The 20,738-nt window shown below is 37.4% G+C and overlaps 1 protein-coding gene across 2 annotated transcripts in view; it reads left to right on the top strand.

The window, feature by feature from the left end:
• Nucleotides 1–20,738, top strand: part of LOC140162756 (uncharacterized) — a 56,823-nt gene that overhangs the window by 24,168 nt on the left and 11,917 nt on the right. For both annotated transcript variants that reach the window (XM_072186047.1, XM_072186048.1), the window contains exons 7-10: nucleotides 735–857; nucleotides 2,198–2,406; nucleotides 15,464–15,509; nucleotides 18,420–18,553. In XM_072186047.1, coding sequence (XP_072042148.1) covers nucleotides 735–857; nucleotides 2,198–2,406; nucleotides 15,464–15,509; nucleotides 18,420–18,553 — 512 coding nt within the window. The remainder of the gene's footprint in view (nucleotides 1–734; nucleotides 858–2,197; nucleotides 2,407–15,463; nucleotides 15,510–18,419; nucleotides 18,554–20,738) is intronic.

The raw sequence follows: 20,738 nt of genomic DNA, 5'->3' as shown, positions 1-20,738 counted from the left end.
TTCGATGTTCAAATCTATCTTGCTATATATGTTCAAATCCTAAGGTTTATTGCACAGGTCTTCTCAATAGCTTTAATTTGAAGAAGGTGCAGTGAGTGGGGTCAATTATACATGCATATAACTTAAGATATACCTGTTTACTTACAACAGTTGTTGAGGAGAGTGTGGCGCAATGGTTAGGGTACTTGCCTTTAGTGCATAAGGTCCCAGGTTCAATTCCCGGCGGTGGCGATTTGCTGGGAAATTGACTTGGAAAAAAAGTCTGAATTTAATTGGCAACATCTGTAGATTAAATTCAGACTTCCGCTCTCCCCATGGTTCATTTAGAGTTGGGTAAATGAATCATGAAAGTACTCTGTCCTTCGGAGGGGACGTTAAGCCGTCGGTCCTGTGTGCAGAGAGCTATACCTGTACATTGTATCTCGCAGCCAGTTTCGAAAAGAGTAGGGTGTTAACCCCTGACTGTTCCCAATCCGTCCCGGTATTCAAATGGACCCCAATGGAAATAAGCTTCAATAGAGGCTTTCTTGGGTTATCCAGGGTGGGTTGTCAAAACCCGAACAAATCAAATGGAACAATTCATATTTCAACGATCAAATACTGAAGGCACTCAACAAGATGGCAGACATGTGACGGTACAAGAATAATCTATTGTATTATTACAGATATGAATACGTTTGAGATTATGAGGTGTACCATCTCTTACACAATGTTCTTTGTTATTGATACTACAGATGTGAATAAGCGTGAGATAGTACGATGCGGAGGCATACCGTCTCTTATTAAGTTAGCAAGATCACAAGATTTGTCGGTGAAGAGAAATGCAGCAGGGGCATTGCTTAATCTTACTCATGTAGGTAAGTGGGTATTTCAAACCTCTAGCGACAGTTGAAGCATTTGCAGAGACAAAACTATATTTGTAACCACTTCGGAGTGGGTGGGGGTGCATATCATTAATTTTTTGGCGAGTATGTTCCCCAGAAATTGGAAATGATGGGTTAATCTTTGTTAGCTGATGGCATATCGTTAAAAAAGGGTCTTTCGAGCTGCGAACAGTCAAAATCAAAGGGTCTTTAATTCTTCACTTTCTGGTTGAATATCATGTAAAAAACTCAGAAATGTGATCGTGAGGAATGAGGAATGTTGGGGTCATATAGAGCTGTAATTATTAGAAGTAGGGGTCTTTCAGTGCTCTAGTTTAATAACATTCAGGGGTCTTTTGGAGCTGCTCGGTCCTAAAACAGGTCTTTTGTCCCCCCGCCTCGATCTCGTGCATGCATGTGTTGTATTGCATTGACTGGAGAGCTGGATTAACCGGTAGCATGGCGCTATTTCTAGGAGCAGTCACTGCTGGCCTTTGAGTGCCATCAGTACTGTAAAATGACTTTCGCTAGCAAAATTGATGTAAATAAAAAAATCAAATTTAAATCAAATAAATTCATTTTCTTGATTAAAAAAAAAAAATCGCCAATCCTGTACGTTAATGTGACATTGTATCCATCCTAGAGTTAATGAGGCATTGTTTGCGGGAATAGACAGAGTTCATGAAGCAATATTTCCACAAGCGAATAAATTGGTAATATTGATATCACTTTATTTCAAGGATTCAGAAGTATGTATGAGGGGCTATGCAATAATTATGAGCCAGGGGGTAAAGTTTCCACACAGCATTACAAAAATTGCACAAAATTACCCCAAAATCTCAGGCTTAGCATGTATGGAACTGCAAATCACCAGGCAAACCATATGGTAAATTTATTAAAATTGCATTCACCCATCACAGGTAAAAGCATACCAATACTTTTAATTTTTGATGACTATTAAGATTTTTGATTGAGCAAATCATTAGTAGTGCCTTTCAATGTTCAAAAATGATTTGTAATCAAGCCTCAAAATAAGCTGATCTGGACCAGGTGAACTGATCTAGTGAACCAGGAGCCAATTTTAAAGAGCTAAGAGTCATTTAAATTTAAATTGTACACATTAAACACAAAACCTGCTTTAACTACCAGGCTCTATTTGCAAAAAAATGTAGAGCCTGGTTCATATGATTTTGTTGTGAACCAGGAGCCAAAATGTTATGACCATTGCGTAAATGGCTCCTGGGTGCCTATTTATTTTGAAGCTTGTTTGTAATACTCTACATTTAATATAAATTTATTTTGTTAACTCCCAAACTCTTGAATTTCTGCCGCAGAATCCAACAGAAGTGCCTTAGTCTCAGCTGGAGCCGTCCAACTCTTCATCGACCTGTTAGACACCAATGATACCGATGTCCAATATTACTGCGCAGCAGCAATCAGTAACATGGCTGTGGATGAGACTCACAGAGCAACTGTTGTCAAGGAGGGGAACCACAAAGTATTGACTGTGTTGATTAGACTGCTGCAGTCACCCTCTGATAAGGTAAGATGTACTAAATTGTAATGGGTATGGTAGACTACCGCCCTCAGTTGTCAACTTTTTGGGTTGATGAGTGAGAAACTGATGTTAAAAAAGTGTCTGACTTTTCGCCAGAATTTGGGGGTCTGATACTGCATAGTCATGTCCAAATTGACCTTTTGACAGCGTTTGTTGTTGAACACATATTTTTTGAACTTCAGAGCGCAATCCTGTCGCAACGCGTTGCGACAAGACACAGGTGCTGATAAACAGTCGCGCTATGGCGCACAACCTAAGTCGTGCGAGAATATCTTCACGAGTCTGACACGATACAAAGTTTTTCAGTCGTTACTACAAGCGTATGTGTAATAGGAATACATGCGCAGTGTATACAATGGAAGGATTTACTTAGCATAAGCTTAACTACACTACAAGATTCCGTACGTGGCCGCCTGCACAGGTATAAGGTGCCGGACTAGTACACACAGAGTACATTGTACATACACAGTACCAATGCTGCTACTGCACAGGACCCACCAGTGGTAATGCACTGGTACTACACTGGTACTCCCTTGGTACTGCACAGTTCCAGCCAAGTACCTTGGGATCAGTGTACCTGTGCAGGCAGCCTTATTATGAATCTTATATACTCTGATCAGCTCTTAATAGGCAGGGACTCATAAAGTTTGATGGCCACAAATTGGCAATTCCAGAGCCCACAGAAGTGTCAGGAAAACAATAAAAATTAAAATACACTGGAAGCACTTTGAACATAGCAGACAAACAGAACCAAACAGAACCAAACAGACCAAAAAACAACAACCGATGTGTAGAGAAGATAAACTGCTCTTCTTCAGAACAGACAACAAAATATAAAAGCAAACAACAAAAACTACATGCTGTAGATTAAAAACAAATTCAAGTCAAAAACTGAAGGCAAGTTCAAATAGAACTCAGTAGCAAACAAGACAGCAAACTCAGAGCAAAATAAGCTGTGTCTTTACTCAATGAGAGCAAGGTCACTACTCAACACCTGTTTGCACCATATTAAATAAAACTAAGTCAACCATTAACAAAATTATCAAATTGATTATACAGAGAATAATGCATTTATAAATAGGTCAAACTCATTACATCAAAGCATTGTTTATAGTGCTGTACTTTCCTAGGTATATGTATATAGTTCAATACCAGTGTTAGTTATTAATTATGTATGCAATAGGCTTGTTAGCGACAGACCTACTGTCGCAAAAATTGTCGACAATGAGATTTTTTTAGATTTTTCCGTCAGTCGATAAGAGACTATCACTGTCGACAAAATAGTAATCAATAAAAAATCACGTACGACCAGTATAGCTACTAGTAAAAAGTAGTAAAAATACTAACCAAGAGCTTGACAATCTCGTCAAAAGTACAAAGGGAAGCAAATTAATATATTTTACACTGGGTATTGTGTTTATATGCGATTTCAGCTATGTTAGCGCTAGCGTCATAATGTATCTTAGGCTGGCAACACCGTGTTTACATTGCTGTGATAATATACGTGACGAGAGTCAATACCGGTAGTTTTGGTTTGGTTATTTAAAGTGGTTATAAATTCCTTATAAAACCCTTTCTCAAGCCCAAGGAAATAACACATGATGTCCAGAAGTGGACTCCACCTAAGGATGCAGAAGAATTCTGAAAAATCGACGGGTGAAGAGTACAGAACGTACGCAAAGTGTGAGCACTGTAGCTAAAAATAGACTAAAACTTTTATGTCAAAATTTTTCGCCGCTTCGAACAGTGCACCAAATCCACGCCAAAATTCCCAATTTCATCCAGAGGGCGCTATTTATATACCAGCTAGTACCGACACGATTGAAAACAAAAATCAAAATGAACTCGCTTCACGCACCAGTAATGAACTGGGACAGTCCAGACCTCCCAAAAGAATTTAAGAGATTCAAGCAGCACTGTCTTTTCACATTTAAAGGCCCACTGGCAGATAAACCAGAGCTACGTCCAAGTCAATTATTTGATGACATACATGGGTGATAAAGGCAGAGAGGTCTACAGCACATTTGAATGGAAGCCAGCAGTTCCAGCGGATGAAGCAAATAACATTGCAGCCCAACCTGCTGAGGATGCCACGCTTGATGGAGTGTTTGGTAAATTTGAAGCATATGTTGCACCAAAAGAAAAATGAAATCGAGCAACGGTAGCATTCAATAACAGATATCAACAGTCTACAGAGAAATTTGACAATTTCGTAACAGACTTGAAAATTCTTGTCAAAGCATGCGGGTACCAGGAAGAAGACCGAATGATCCGGGATGCCATAGTATTACGCGCTAGGGAAGCGGTGGTCAGAGAAAATGCCTGGACAAAGGAGATGAGCTGACACTATTCAAAGCAATTCAGATTGGTCAAAACCAGGAAACAGCCAAAGAAAGCATGAAAGCAATGTCTCAAAAAGCTGAAACAAATCTCCACGCAATCAAGAAGACACAGAGAAGTCACAACCACGGTGCAAAGCCGAAGAATGGATCCGACAGAGGTCCAGACAAGAAGAAACAGATGTCGGACAAGACATTCCAGTGCAAGAAGTGCGGTAGAAAGCATAAACCAAGGTCATGTCCTGCATGGGGAACAACTTGTAAATCCTGTGGACAGAAAAATCACTGGCTGTCTCATTGCCCTTCAGCGAAGAAAGTCGACCAAATTGGCACAGCTGAAAGCACATATGAGCCTGAAGAGTTCTTCGTAGATGCGTTAGTCACTGAAGACGACGATGAAGAAGAGTGGATTTTACCAATGAAGATTAACAACATCACAGTACCGCTCAAACTGGATACTGGGGCTGGATGCAATGTTCTTCCAATAGGTGAATACAAAAGACTAAAACCCAGACCAGAAATGAAGAGGCAAAGGTGAAAGTTAAAGGGATTACTGGAGCACGAATACCCATAATAGGTGTTTGCATGGCACAAGTAACATACAAATCAGGAACAGTACTATTACCATTCCACATCTCAAAGGAGGGTGGAAGACACAATAGGTATCAACCAGTGTTAGGATTGAAAGCCTGCAAGAAGCTAGAGTTGGTCAAAGCTATCTGGAACATAGAAGCTTTAGGTGGACCATCAGTCACAAGATACAAGATCCTTCAAGAAGAGTTTGGAGATGTGTTCGAAGGCCTCGGATGTCTACCGGGTGAACACAAGATCAACGTAGACAAAGAAGTGATCCCCGTGAAGAATGCCTGTCGGAAGGTTCCATTTCCGGTCAGAGAGAAGTTGAAAGCACAACTTGACAAAATGGAACAAATGCAAGTCATTGCCAAGATAGATGAACCAACTGATTGGGTTCATGCAATGGTAACAGTGGTCAAGAAAGATGGCAATCTAAGAATATGCCTTGACCCCAAAGACTTGAACAAAGCAGTCAAGAGAGAAGATTTCAAGTTACCTTCAAGAGAAGAGATGATGGCACAGTTTGCAGATGCCAAATATTTCTCCAAATTAGACGCCTACTCAGGATTCTGGCAGATCAAGTTGGACGAAGAAAGCTCCAAGTTGTGTACATTCATCACTCCGCTTGCCAGATATAGGTTTTTGAGGCTCCCATTTGGAATCTCAATGGCTCCAGAAGCATTCCATCGCAAGATCCACTGTCTGTTTGAAGACCTTGATGGAGTTGACACCATGATGGATGATTTCATCGTGTGGGGTGCTACAAGAGAAGAGCATGATGAACGTCTGAGGAAAGTGTTGGAGAAATGCAGAAGTGTAAACCTGAAGTTAAATCTTGACAAATGCCAGTTCTGAGTCAACGAGCTGACATACCTAGGAGACGTCCTTAGCGACAAAGGAATTAAACCTGATCCTTCTGAGTCAACGAGCTGACATACCTAGGAGACGTCCTTCTAAGCGACAAAGGAATTAAACCTGATCCTAAGAAGACTCAAGCAATCCACGATATGCCACGTCCAGAGTGCAAAGGTGATATTCAGAGATTTCTGGGTATGGTCAATTATCAAGCCAAATTCATACCAGATGTATCAGCCAAGGCAGCTCCACTTAGAGCACTGCAAGAGAATCAGAATGAGTGGTTATGGGGTCCTGAGCAAGAGTCGGCATGGAACGATCTGAGAACAACACTGACTACAAGTCCAGTCTTGAAGTTCTACGATCCGAAGAAACCAACAAAGATCTCCGCTGATGCTTCACAGAACGGCTTGGGCGCAGTCTTACTTCAGCAAGATTCAGATGGTTGGAGTCCTGTAGCCTACGCATCGAAAAGCGATGACAGATGCGAAACTCGCTACGCTCAAATAGAAAAAGAGTGTCTGGCGCTGACAAATGCATGTGAAAGATTTCACCAGTTTGTACATGGTATGACATTTGTGGCAGAAACTGATCACAAACCGCTAGTCTCAATCTTCAAGAAGCCACTAGCAGATAGTCCGCTGCGCCTACAGAGAATGCGCATAAGACTCCAGAAGTATGACTTCAACCTGATATACACACCAGGAAAGGAACTGTTCACAGCGGATGCTTTATCAAGAGCATTTGATCAGTCAGAGTCCGCGAAGAAAGATCCATCGCTGGAAGAAGAGGTAGAAGCATACGTAAATGCTATCATGACAACATTGCCAGTAGCTACTACAAGAATGGAGGAGATTAAGGAAGAAACCCTGAAAGATCCTAATCTTACAAAGCTAACCAATGTAATCCTGACTGGTTGGCCAGATGAAAGAAGACAATGTCCACCAGAATGCAGAGAGTACTGGAACTACAGAGAAGAGTTATCAGTAGTTCAAGGCATCATCTTCAAGGGTGATAGGATAGTAGTACCCTCAAGTATGCACAACGCCATGTTGGAACAGATCCACAAAGGGCACTTAGGAATTGAAAAGTGCAAGCGTCGTGCAAGGGATGTACTTTATTGGCCCAGAATCAACTCGGACATTGAAGCTATGGTACAAAGTTGCCCAGCATGCATTGAAACCAAAGAAAACAGCAAGCTGAACCAATGAAACCACACAAGGTACCAGATCGACCGTGGGAGAAAGTTGGGGTGGACCTTTTCACAATAGATGGAAGAGATTATGTTGCTATGGTAGACTACTATTCACAGTACATAGAAATCAGCACCTTGACAAGCAACACCACCAGCAAAGCTGTAATCAATGCCATGAAGTAAAATTTTGCAAGACATGGGACACCTATGGAAGTGATTAGTGACAACGGACCACAATTTACAAGCCAAGAATTTGTAGATTTCAAGAAGGTGTGGGACTTTAAGCACACAATGTCAAGTCCACACTACCCAGCATCAAATGGCCAGGCAGAGAATGCAGTAAAACAAATGAAGTCCATGATCAGAAAGGTGACTGCAAGTAAAGAAGACATTTACCTTGCATTACAGATCTATAGAAGCACACCACTAGAACATGGAAAGTCACCGGCAGAACTTTTGTTCAATAGGCGCATTAGATCTAACCTGCCAATAGCCAAAGTCCTATTAGGCACACTAACAAAGTCTTCAAATTCAACGAAGAAGATGAAAAATGAGTTGAAACGAAGACAGAAAGCAAACTATGATAAGAAAACTGCTTTCTTAGCTCCACTGAAAGTGGGAGATACTGTAAGAGTACAGAAAATGGACAAGCCTACTACTAACAATCCACTTTGGTCACAGAAAGGTGTAATCTTGGAAGTCCTTCCAAATAGATCCTACAAAGTGAAGACTACAACTGGTGAAGTTTACAGAAGAAATCGGCGTCATCTGATGAAAACAACAGAGTCAACGCTTCCTGAAGAGTCAGATGAGGAACAAGCTACAAACCAGCAACCAAGTCAAACTACAAATCAACAGCCAAGTCAAGCTTCAGAGTTGTCGCCTGCTGCAAGCAAGTCACCAGCAACAGCAACAGCACCAGTTCGTGAGAAGTAGTCGCTAAGTCAAGTTAAACCCAAAATACTACAGCAAGGAGTATACCGCTTAGACATTTGTTAAAGTTACATTCATTATTGTGTGGTAGCAAGATAACTATTGCATAAATAATTATGTTTGTTAAAGAAGTTATAAAACAAAATTTGGACAATTATTGTACATGCATCACAAGAAGTTTGAATGTATGAAATGTTTGAGCAGTTTTGTATGGTATATTATGCAACTTTACATACCATAAAAGTTTGAGTTTAAAAGTTACTCTAGAATAGTTAAATGAAACAGTGATTGGTAACTAAGCAGATATGTTTGGATTTCTTTTTCTTAGAACATGTTTGGAAATCAGCATGTCCAAATTCATGCTAGCAAATTTCATTGTTTGTCAAAAGATTTTACTAATTTGTAAATCTGCATAGTTGAGATCTCACTGCATCATACATGTAGTTATGTTTGTTGGAATTTTGAACATCTTAATTGTTAAAGCAGAATGTGTTCTATAATTCTGAAATGTTAAAAGTGTTTAAACTTCACACATGTTAAAGACAATCAAAGACTCAAAAGTGACTCAAAATATAGATGTAAACACTGCAGTGAAGCTTTATTCATCACTATAATATTTTACACTGCACAGGATTTGAAATGCATATTTGTAAAGCGTTTTATGGAAAACAGCTAAAATGCAAGGATACAGCAGAACTGAAATAACTCTGAACATTTGAGAACTTGCAAAAGCATTGTGAACTTTCTAAAGTATCAAGTTTTGCTGAACTTTATCTTTTCCGTCAAAAGGGGGAAGATGTGTTGATATGCGATTTCAGCTATGTTAGCGCTAGCGTCATAATGTATCTTAGGCTGGCAACACCGTGTTTACATTGCTGTGATAATATACGTGACGAGAGTCAATACCGGTAGTTTTGGTTTGGTTATTTAAAGTGGTTATAAATTCCTTATAAAACCCTTTCTCAAGCCCAAGGAAATAACACAGGTATAGGCCTACTGTCAGATTCCAAATTATGGTGACATGTCGCCAAAGAAAATGAATACGACAACAAGCCTAGTATGCAATATAGGCTAATCTACCCACTACACCAGGCGGCGGATGACATGATCGAGCCGGCAACTTGTGAAACCGCCCGGCCGTATGGCATTTTCCAATATACTCTGTTAGTTTTGTGGGGTTCATTATCGAACCCCAACGGTTTTAGCTTGTATTTATATTATTTATCAACATAGGCCTATTTGTTTGTGATATTTCAAGCGCTTTAAAATTTCAAAATAATCCCATTCAATTACACGGTTGACGGTGAAAATTTACTGAATTTAGAGAATGCAATGCGGCCACCACCTGCACTGCACCAAAGTTGACCAAAAGGTCACATTTTCAGGCTTTCCAGTGGTTCAGCTTCAGTTCTTTAGCTCCATTTTATCTAGGCTCCCCAAATTACAGCTTGTTGGCCAAAACTCTGGGAAAGATTTTCATAGCTTTACAACCCATATTTTGGCCCAAGTTAAGTTCACTAGACCCAGAAATATGTTGAAATGTCAATTTAGAAGCCCCTATTTTGCCGACAGATCCGCAGTTCCAAAAGTTTGGTGCTCCACCAACTTCACCCAACCAAAATGAAAGTAGAGGAATGCTCCCCAGCCATGATTTGACTCCTGGGTTGGTTACTGACAGTGATGATTTACTCAGTTGTCTAGGTGCAAGAATTACAACACAAATACCGTAAAAACATGATAATTAGCATATGTGCTTACTATCTAATTCATTTTGTACTTGAACCTCAAGTACAATGCATTTGCATTGCTTCCTGAGAATGTACTGTACTCCATGGTGAAGTCTGTTGATTTAGAAGTGAGAGAAACTGCACTCAAGAAAGTCTTGTCTATCAGAAGTGAAGAACCAAAAATGCGCTTAAAGAATTAAGATCACACCAGTTAATACTGAAACCACCCATTGGTTGGAACTTATCAGCCTGTCTCAGAAAACATTCCTGACCAGGTGCTTCAAGAAGCATTGCTGAATGGTTCCAAAGTAGAGCTGCCTGACATGTATTCACATTCCCAGAGTGTTGAAAGAGCTGTGAAGCTGACATCTGAAGCTGCCCACACTGTGTATGGTCTGGAAGCAACGCATCATAGCCAAATCTGTGAGTCGTCAGATGAGACCTTCCCTTCTATTAAGGGATCTTACACTCAACAGTATGATGACCTTGGAATCTAAGCAGAAGTTAAAATGAAGTGGGGTCATTGAAATTGAGAACTATGATGTTATTGTTGATATTAGAATGACTCCTGTATCTTGTATGGATAACAATGGAACAATTTTTAAGTTAAACATAATGAGCAAGAAAGAAGCATACTTTGGGGTTGAATTGTAGGCCTACAAAAATACAGCACTCCCAGGTGTGATAAGGGGTTAAATTTGAAAATTGTCTGGGATCTGATACATAATGGTTATTTTTCACATCAATGGAATGAAACATTTTTCACATGTAATAGCTAATATATTGATACCAAAAACGTAGGAACTTAATATCACATATACAAACTTCCCATAGTAAATCTGGTGCAAAGCTGCCGAATTCGACAGGCTTATTTTTGAAAATTAAAATGGATATCCTCAAAAAATGCTTGATGGTAGAATTTTTTTCTTTGCATGGTAGTAAATGTTATGGCAAGTCACAGATATCTCCATTTGTTTCAAATCAAATATCTAAAAAAAGTTGAAAATCAACCTCCCTTAATGTACATCTCTTCAATTGATAAATTTTCACCATGACCACATTTATACTCCTTTTACAAACATTTTAAAACTATGATGTTATCAAAAATGGTTTTAAAAAAAAGCAATTTTGCAAACTATACTTTTGTGCATGTGTCGTATTGTTAAGTATACAAAGAAAATTGCATTATTTATAGTTACTGTAGCGGGCTATCAGCTGATATGGACAGACCAGTTGTCTATTTTTTCCAGACAGCTTGTATTATTGATTATTGACTGCATTTCAGGAATTTCTTGTTTTATTGTTGTTTAAACACTAGCTTGTGTGTGCACCATCTGTTACAAGTTATAAATAGGAAATTAATTGGAGTGGAATAGCTGCCCTTAAGAGAAAAGCTGCCCTAAGTGATTATGACAGTTGCATAAAAAGTTACATCATAACAAAATGGTTAAAGCCATATCGTCAGCCTGCTACGCTAAATGCCTAAGTCATTTTTTTACATGTTTCTCATTTGCAATTTTGATTTTCTCAGTAATAAACCCATAATTCATCAAATTTCCAGCCGCATTCTTCATTAACTTGTGGAATATCAAAAGAGATGTATATTCCACAAGTTAATGAAAAATGTGGCTGGAAATTTGATGAATTATGGGTTTATTCAGAAAATCAAAATTGCAAATGAGAAACATGTAATAATGACTTAGGCATTTAGCGTAGCAGGCTGACGATATGTGACATGATCTAGAGGAATGAGTCACATGTCGACCCTGGTCGAAAATGAGTTTTACTTATGTTTCTATAGAGGACATTTAGAGCTTTCAGAAACTGAAAACTCCATGTTGATACGACTTTTCTTTATGAAATTACATCAATTTATCAATTGCTAAAAACAATATAAAACAAAAGAATTTTAACACTTTCTTTACCAATATCTCAAAATCAATGTTAGCGACATCCGACTCATTCCCCTTGATCTTGTCACATATTGTAACATTTGCTAAGGAAAATACTGTTTTTTACACGACAGTGTACTTTAGTAAACTAACTTACTCTGCAAAAATCAAGAATTTTGGTGCTGTAGTTTTGTCGAAATTCAAGATTTTGAATAAGCCGCAGGAACCTTCGTTTTATTATTACGATGGAAATATTAGTCAAACATGTATGCAATGTTTATAACACAGTACGTACATGGCGTGCGGGCAGTCGAAACATATCAAAAGAACCGACCCGACTCATGTTCAAAGGAGTGGCTCGCATTGGCAACATTATGTGCTGGTATTAAATATCAATTTTCTTTGTATTGCCTCGTCTGTTTGGGCCAAAATTAAAAGAGGATATATCTGACAGTGAAACTAACATTTTGTGAAAAGAAAATACAATTCTATTTCTAAAGGAAATGTTGCAATGGCTTTAATGTTCCTCTCAATAGTTTAATGCACTCTTAAAGAAATACAGTATTGGCCATCTTTAGACGAAAGACATCATTGGAGTGATGATGTTTGAACCTTCCTTCTGGTTCATTGATCACCAACAGAGGAGGCATGTGCCAAGTGGATCATAATATGTGACTGAGAAAATATGCCCCTCATCTCTGTTCATGGTGTTTGGAGCTGTACATGTTGATAAGATAAAGATGGGATACATGCTTGAAGATATTTCATGGAATTAGGGATACTTGATTGCAGTCTTAGGCAGTGGAGACTTACTTTGATATATAGTTGGTATTAACATATAATTCAGACTTGTGTTCTCCAGTAGGTGTGGGGGAATCCACTCTTAGGTCTTTACATTCCAATTCTTCCCCTAAACTAAGCACCTTGTACAACTTGTAAAAAAAGTCCATACTACCAGCCTGAACAAGGGAGAAATTTGCTGCCAGCACTATTTGTGTGTGTCCCAGGTAATTATGTCAAATGAGCTATTCCAGTTGAAATCCAAGTACGATTACCGAATAGGGTGCAACTTGCTAGACTTGAGTCCAGTCCTCATTTACGAGTTTAGGGTAGGGCAGTCTTGTAATAAGACTAGTAGATTGCACACTATTCGGCAATCACTCCAAAATCCATACACCCCCTGTGGAAGAAATGACCTTAATGTTCCACATAGGAAGTGTGCATGGATTTTAAATGGGGTTACCTGAATCTACATTCCCTGTGTGGGACATTAAGGTAATGTCTTCCATAGGGGGTGTACGGATTTTATCCCATGATGTGACTCACATCAAATATTGCCTGGGACGAATAAATAAAAAAATATATATAAAATTAAAAGAACATATGGTATCTGTTTAAACATGAGATAATTAAATATGTTTGAGTATGAAAAAACACATGTTTACTGTTTACACAAATATATGCAATATTTGGATACTGCATAATTAGTAATTTTGATGATGATTTTATTCACACATTATGACATGTGTTAAATATAAGGGCTAGGTTATCAACATGTGTTGTGTTGATGTAAATAATCACAGCAATATTAATTGATCAGAATATAAATTGTGTGGAATAATACCAATAAATGAAAGTGCAATTTGTAAAAAAAGAAAAAAATTGGAAATTAGAAATTAACAAACAAAACCAACAAATTAGAAACCAATATAACTTTCAGCGCAATAGAACAAGTGTACCTGGTCTATCATATACATGTTGTCTGCCCAGTTTTATTGTTTCTATCATTGTGGGTTTTTTTTTATTAACGGCATCTTTATAGAGGGTAGCCCAGATCAGTGAACAAAGCACTGCTTTCCACTGGGCCCTCTTTACATATTAAAATACACAGAGATACAAAGTTATAAAAAAATATACAAATATTGACAAATTTATTTTATGAACTTGATAACATATCACTGATATATCAGTGCAATAAAAGATGCATTATGGTACCGGTATTTTTGTTGTCTGTCTGGCTTTTATTTGATTGTATTATATTTATTTCCATATTAATGATCTTGAACATGCCATATCATTGCAAATAAAATTAGGCAGTCTGTTTGGTGCATTAGATAGTTAATGAGCTTTATTGCTTCAAATTCATCTGTGCAAATTCAAATTCACACGGTCGGTGACACCTTGCCACGGGTCTTGGGCTTCACTGGCCAGCGAAACCGTGTCTATATATCACTTAGGGCGATAGCGTCATCACACCACCTGAGATGCACGCACGAACAGCGCATTTATCAAGTAGTATTTTGTAGTACTTGGGCGTGTTAGGGTTAATCGCAAGATTGCATCTAGCATCACTGAGCGGGAAAAACCTCATATGTACCTCTAAAGGTCAATATATAAAACCTGATGTAACAAGTGGGCTCAAATTACATAAACCTCACATGTAATAGTAATATAATATGTAATGTAATTAAATAGCATGCTTTAATTGCTACAAAACTCAACACGAATCTAGCCAATATTGCACTTTTCTTTTCTGACATTCTGTTCAAATATTTATTTAATATCACATTCCCGGGGATCTAATTAGATGGTACACTGCCAAATGAAAATGTGGTAAATGGTTTGATGCAAGTATTGCTGACATGATAGTGATGTATAAAAAGTAATCAAGGCAATATCACAGGAGCATTTTAGGATTTACTGTAAATATTAATACATATAAACTGAGCTCAAAAAGAAACTTATAATTTTTCACAAGGTCATATCTTGAAATCCTGTCCATCAAATTGAACCGAAATTACACACAGATTTACTTCAATACTCTACTCTTAACACATGTCAGTAACCAAACAGTTATCCAACTGACACAACAGCAAAATGCACTGACATGGGACAGCTTCCTGGACCACATTCACAGCCCAGCCCTGTTTCATGAAAAAAAGTGTATGAAAAGCAGAAAGCAGCACCGCTTTATCATCTGTGCAAGGATCTTGTGTGCATTCTCACAGGCTGTGAAAGTCAAGGAAGTCCAGGAAGCTGTCCCATGACAGTGCATTTTGCTGTTGTGTCGGTTGAACAACTGCTTGGTTACTGACATGTGTTTTGAGTAGAGTATTAAGGTAATCCTGTGTGTAATTTTGGTTCATTTTGATTGACAGTATTTTAAGATATGACCTTGTGATTCACAAGTTGTAAAAATTTAAAAAGTTTCTTTTTGAGCTCAGTTTAGTATGTATCTTATTGTATTTAGAAATATCAGTGTCTGCATTTTTAAATCATCCTTCTTGTGACAATATCAGGTGTTCAATGGTCTGTGATCACACTCGCACACCTCATAACTGAATCCCTCAAATTTATCTCTCTTTTTTTAATCCCTTACAGGCCTGTACCCTTTAGCTCTGATGTCGAGAATTAAAGAAATGTTGATTGAAGGAATGCAATCAAAAGTTGCAGTTAATTATGTACCAGAAAAGACAAGTAATATTTTATATCATAACCTCTTTGTTTTTGTTGTTGATTTTTCAGGTCAAATGTCAAGCATGTTTTGCACTCAGGAATTTAGCATCGGATGGTATGTAATTGTGACCATTTTTCCTCTGTTTTATTATACACTTATAACTGAGCATAGGGTTTTTTGCTATTGGAAGGAAAAGAAAAAACAAAAAAAAGAGAGAAGATGAACAAAGAAGTCACTTGGTACCCCTGGGAATCAAACCTCGGACCCCTTGCATGCCACGCAGAAGATCACCGACCTGTAGCCACAGAGGTTACGCTGTCCCTGCCAGCGATTCCATGGGTGTGTTTGACTTAGGCTAATTGCGTCATTACCTCACGTGGAATGCATGCACGCACAGTGCTTTTAATAGTGAGATTTAGTGAGGCTTGGTTCGGTTAGGGTTAAGGCTGAATTTACACATGATCGCTTTGCGATTGAAAAGCAAATGGGCAATCGCTTGTGAAAAGCACTGTATTGCTTTTATATTTATACTAATATCAGCGATTGCAGATGACAAAATTTCATTAAAATATTCAAAATACCATAATTCAGTTGATAGTGCTATTTGTATCAATAATATTGCTGTCTTCAGTGGGTAGCACTCTACTTGTATCAGTAATATTGCTATCTTCAGCAGATAGCACTCTATTTGTATCAATAATATTGCTATCTTCAGTAGATATCACTCTATTTATATATATCAGTAATATTGCTATCTTCAGTAGATAGCACTTTACTTGTATCAATAATACTGCAATCTTCAGTAGATAGCACTCTCCCTGTATCAATATTATTACTACTATCTTCAGTAGTTAGCACTCGCATCAATAATATTGATATCTTCAATAATGCTACTATCTTCAGTAGATAGCACTCTACCTGTATCAATAATATTACTATCTTCAGTAGATATCACGTTACCTGAATCAACAATATTACTATCTTCAGTAGATAGCATGTTACCTGAATCAATAATACTACTATCTTCAATAGATAGCACTCTGCTTGTATCAAGCAGCTATCTTCAGAAGATAGCACTCTATTTCTATCAATAATATTGCTATCTTCAGTAGATAGCACTATACTTGTATCAATAATATTCCTATCTTCAGTAGATAGCACTCATATCAACAAATCCATCTTCAGTAGATAGCACTCTTCCTGTATCATTCATATTACTATCTTCAATAGATAGCATGTTACCTGAATCATTAAAACTACTATCTTCAGTAGATAGCACTCTACTTATATCAATAATAGTTACTATCTTCAGTAGTTAGCACTCTACTTGTATTAATAATATTCTTATCTTCAGTAATCAGTAGATAGCACTCACAATAAATCCATCTTCAGTAGATAGCATTATATTTGTATCAATATATTGCTTTGCTTGTAGCAATAATATTGCTATATTTAGCAGATCAAATAATATCGTACTTGTAAAAATGATGCTATTAATCGAAGAACATGATAGTTGTTCCAATAGGCACAAATGGAAGTAAATAAAAAAGTGTGCATGTGATTCGCTTTTTTGCAAAAGCAGTCAAGTATAAATTCAAATTTAAATTTATATATAAATGAAAAATTTGAGCACTTCTCTGCTTGTGCAGTTGCAAAGGAAAAACTGCACGAAATATGTATTTAATAATTAATTTAAATTAATGATTCTTGTCTGAAGTGAAATAAAAAACAGTCAATATGTGTACAGATTTTTATTAAAACAATACAAATATCAAGACTATCCACATGGTTTGAAAGTACATTGCCTACTGCGTTAAATTTATTGATCCCTTGGAACTCCAGCTGGTGACGCAGCTTTTGCATGGATGCATGAATATACATAAAATGGTTTGTCATTTAATGGATTGTTGGAATAATAACACAGAAAAACAATGACATTGAAAAGGATGTCATATTTTCATCCAGGACAGCAATTGGAAACTTTAATGTCAAAAAGGGTCATTGAGTGAGAAGCTCTAAAAATGAGGGTCTTTCTGTAAGACCATTGACAATTTTGGGCCTATAACAGTGCTAAATTACCACGTTTGGCTTAAATTAAAATGTTATTTAAACAAAGATGTCAGTAAAGGTGCCTAAAATAACAAAATTGTGAAAAAAGGGGTATTTTGAGAGCCAGATTTATATCTTGCAAAAGGAGGTCAGTTCGGGGGTGCTGCAGCTGTGAATTCACAGACTCCTCTGAATTTAGAGACGGAGACTGTGATTTCACATACTTTTCACTTGTTTCAATTTTGGCAGCAAATAAAATACTTAGGCAGTCAAAAATATCTCAAATTTAAAACCAGCAGCCAATAAATGTACCCTCTGATTTAAGACCTCATTTGTTGAAATTGATTGATAATTAAAGAAACAGTGATCGAAAACCCAAGGATTAAGAACAAAATCAGAAGTTGCACATTAACCCTAACCTCACTAAAATTCACTAAATCTCACTAGGAAAACCACTTTTAGCAGTCACAATCTCAATCGATAAGGCGTTCGACTATGGTGCGAGAGGTTGCGGGTTCGAACCCTGGCTGTACCTAGTATGCTCTTGTGGAAAAATTGAGTTAGCTTGAAATTCCCGTGGACAAGAAACTCACTGCTAATTTGTCTCGTTGTGACCCGTACGAAACTTGGGGAGCTGATCCTGGTTGCGAAGGTTATTTATGAAATGTCTAGGGTGTGCGCTCTTGAAGCAGCAAAGTCCCTGAATTGTTGTTTAATGGTTTATGGAATGATGTGGGGCCGTAGTTGTCAGCGACAACCTGTAAAGTGTGCTGAGGCTTGTGGATCAACGTCTAGGTGTTGTGCCTGTGCGTAGCGCACTATAAATCACTGCGCTTTTTTTTATTATCTATCTTTTGTTAGGATATACAGGGGTGAACATAACAGGTACTTTGCGGTCTGTATATGTCCATTTATGTCCTTTCATAATGTGATAATAATAAAATATTTTTGTATCTCATAATTTCGCTATTTCAGAACCCAACCAAGTGGCAATAGTTGAAATGGGAGCTCTTCCATATTTACAGAATATTATGCAGGCGTCAGAGGATGAAACAATGGCTGCAGCTATAGCTGCCTTACGGAATCTCTCAATACACAAAGCCAATGAGGTATGTAACCAAGTGAATAGCTGCCTTAAGGAATCGCTTTGACCATGCAGCCAGTCTTCGAATAAAATGTTTTACCTTTGGCTAAACTTTTGCATCCCATTTTGAAAGTTGTGGTGCAATTTCATCTGACGCAGAGCGACTTGAAGTGCAGTGTCAGACAAGCAACACATGAAGTCAGTATGTGGTATCACAATTGTGCACCACACTTTGAAAGTTGTATCGCAATAGGCAAATTTTGGGTTGCAAATTGCACTGTGATAGGGCATGCAGCCAATGTGGTGTGTTATTTAATACCGTAACCACCCGGGTATAAGCCCACCCCCTACTTTTCAAAACATTCTGGGAACAAGGGTGCACTCAGGTATAAGCCCAGTACTAAATTTTGACAAATATAAAAAATATCAGTTGATAATTAACATTTTAATTTTAAGAAATTGACATAAAAGATAGAAATTAGTGGTACATATACAAATGGGGGTGATTGTTTTTATATTCAAGCACTATCCCTTCCCGGTTATAAGCCCACCCCCATTTTTGAAGTGAAATATGCCATCTAGGGGGATGGGCTTATACCCGAGTGGTTACGGTAAGTGAATAGCTGCTGAAAGTGAAATCCTCACAGTGGTCGTATGTGATAGTTGTCTCATTTCATCATAGTTATTTAGAGCCATAACATACGATTTTCATCAAATTTTAATTTTTTTCAATTCAATTCAATTTCAATTCAATTCAATTTTATTAAAATAACATCGTGGCCCACCGGCCAAATTGCTGCCATTTTTTACAATATTAAAATATTAAAACATCAAAAAATTGCAACCAAATTATTACACATAAATGATCAAAATAGCATTAATTAAGAAAAGAGATATAATAATATTGCACAATATAATAAATATCAAAATTGCAAAATAATCAATGTCCACAGCAATTAATCCTCATTCACCTACCCTGCTCACACATACACAACTTCACACACAGGCACTAACATCAAACTCACATGTATAGCACGCCATTCACAAACTTGCCAGCACTTACACCATGTACACATAACTCCATACAGCCACCACAAACAAAATTTTAATTTTGTTATTCTATACGATATAATATTAGTTATAACTGTCGGGAAAGGTTTCTCTCCATTTTAAGCCGAAATAACAAGGTAAAGTGAAAGAAGGTCTACTGGTTATTTTGATCTGGCAAACACAACACATTTGGCTGATATCGTGTTAAGTTAGGACATGTGTAAACATTACAAATATGCCAAAAAATCAGGTGTGAAAAAAATTAACCAATTTCGTATTATAGCTAATGTATGTGCTCTATTATGGCAAAATTCTAAATGTGTTGTCATTAGCGGCATATTCTATGATAATTTAGTAGTAGATTTTCAATCCAGCTGACTTAATTTATCTATATCAGTCCAAATATAGGCTGTTGCGCACAAATGCTGAATTTTGTGCCAAAAAACTGTACTGAAAGCACAAATAATTTGAATATTGCTCACATACATTGGAACATGTTCTCACAGTAAAAAGTTAGTAAGCAAAGTTAAGATTAAACATTAATAATGATAAAATTTGATGCTTTGCGCCCAATATTTATTGGTCATGCTGCGAGTTTTTAAAATATTGAACTTGACTATGACTCATCCAATATTAAAACTGATGACTCAACCAATATATATAGGCTCAATTTTATATCAAACTTGAGCCGTAGCTGCACTATGGGAACTTCCATGTAAAGGTGGTGTTCAAGGTCAAACACTGAGGTCAAAAGTCATTTGGGGTCAACATGTAAAATAGGCTGATTTTTTTTTTTAAAGTTCTTCTTGAATATTTACTATGCATCTTGTTCACTTGTTTTCGGATGACCTAGGGACTGCCATCCCTAGTTACTTACTTTTACAAAGGTAATTGTGAAAGCAGGCTGACGCGAAAGCAGGGGAGACTCATGGTTCGAGAAAAGACTTGTCTATGAATTGATCACACAGAATCCTTTGTGGAGCTATTTTCAACATTAGTATAATCGCATTAATAGTCAATTCTATACAACCTACTTCCCATTCCAGAAAAATACAGCACAAACGTTTTGGGATTCAAAAAATATCCTGTTTTGCCAAATTAAACATAGCTAATAAATCCTAATCTTTAGTTACATGTAGTCCTAACTGGCAATGAAAGTT

Source organism: Amphiura filiformis, chromosome 10 (assembly GCF_039555335.1).
Source record: "Amphiura filiformis chromosome 10, Afil_fr2py, whole genome shotgun sequence".
NCBI lineage: Eukaryota > Metazoa > Echinodermata > Ophiuroidea > Amphilepidida > Amphiuridae > Amphiura > Amphiura filiformis.
Note: the sequence above shows the minus strand (reverse complement) of the source record. Positions and strands in the feature narration are given on the sequence as shown.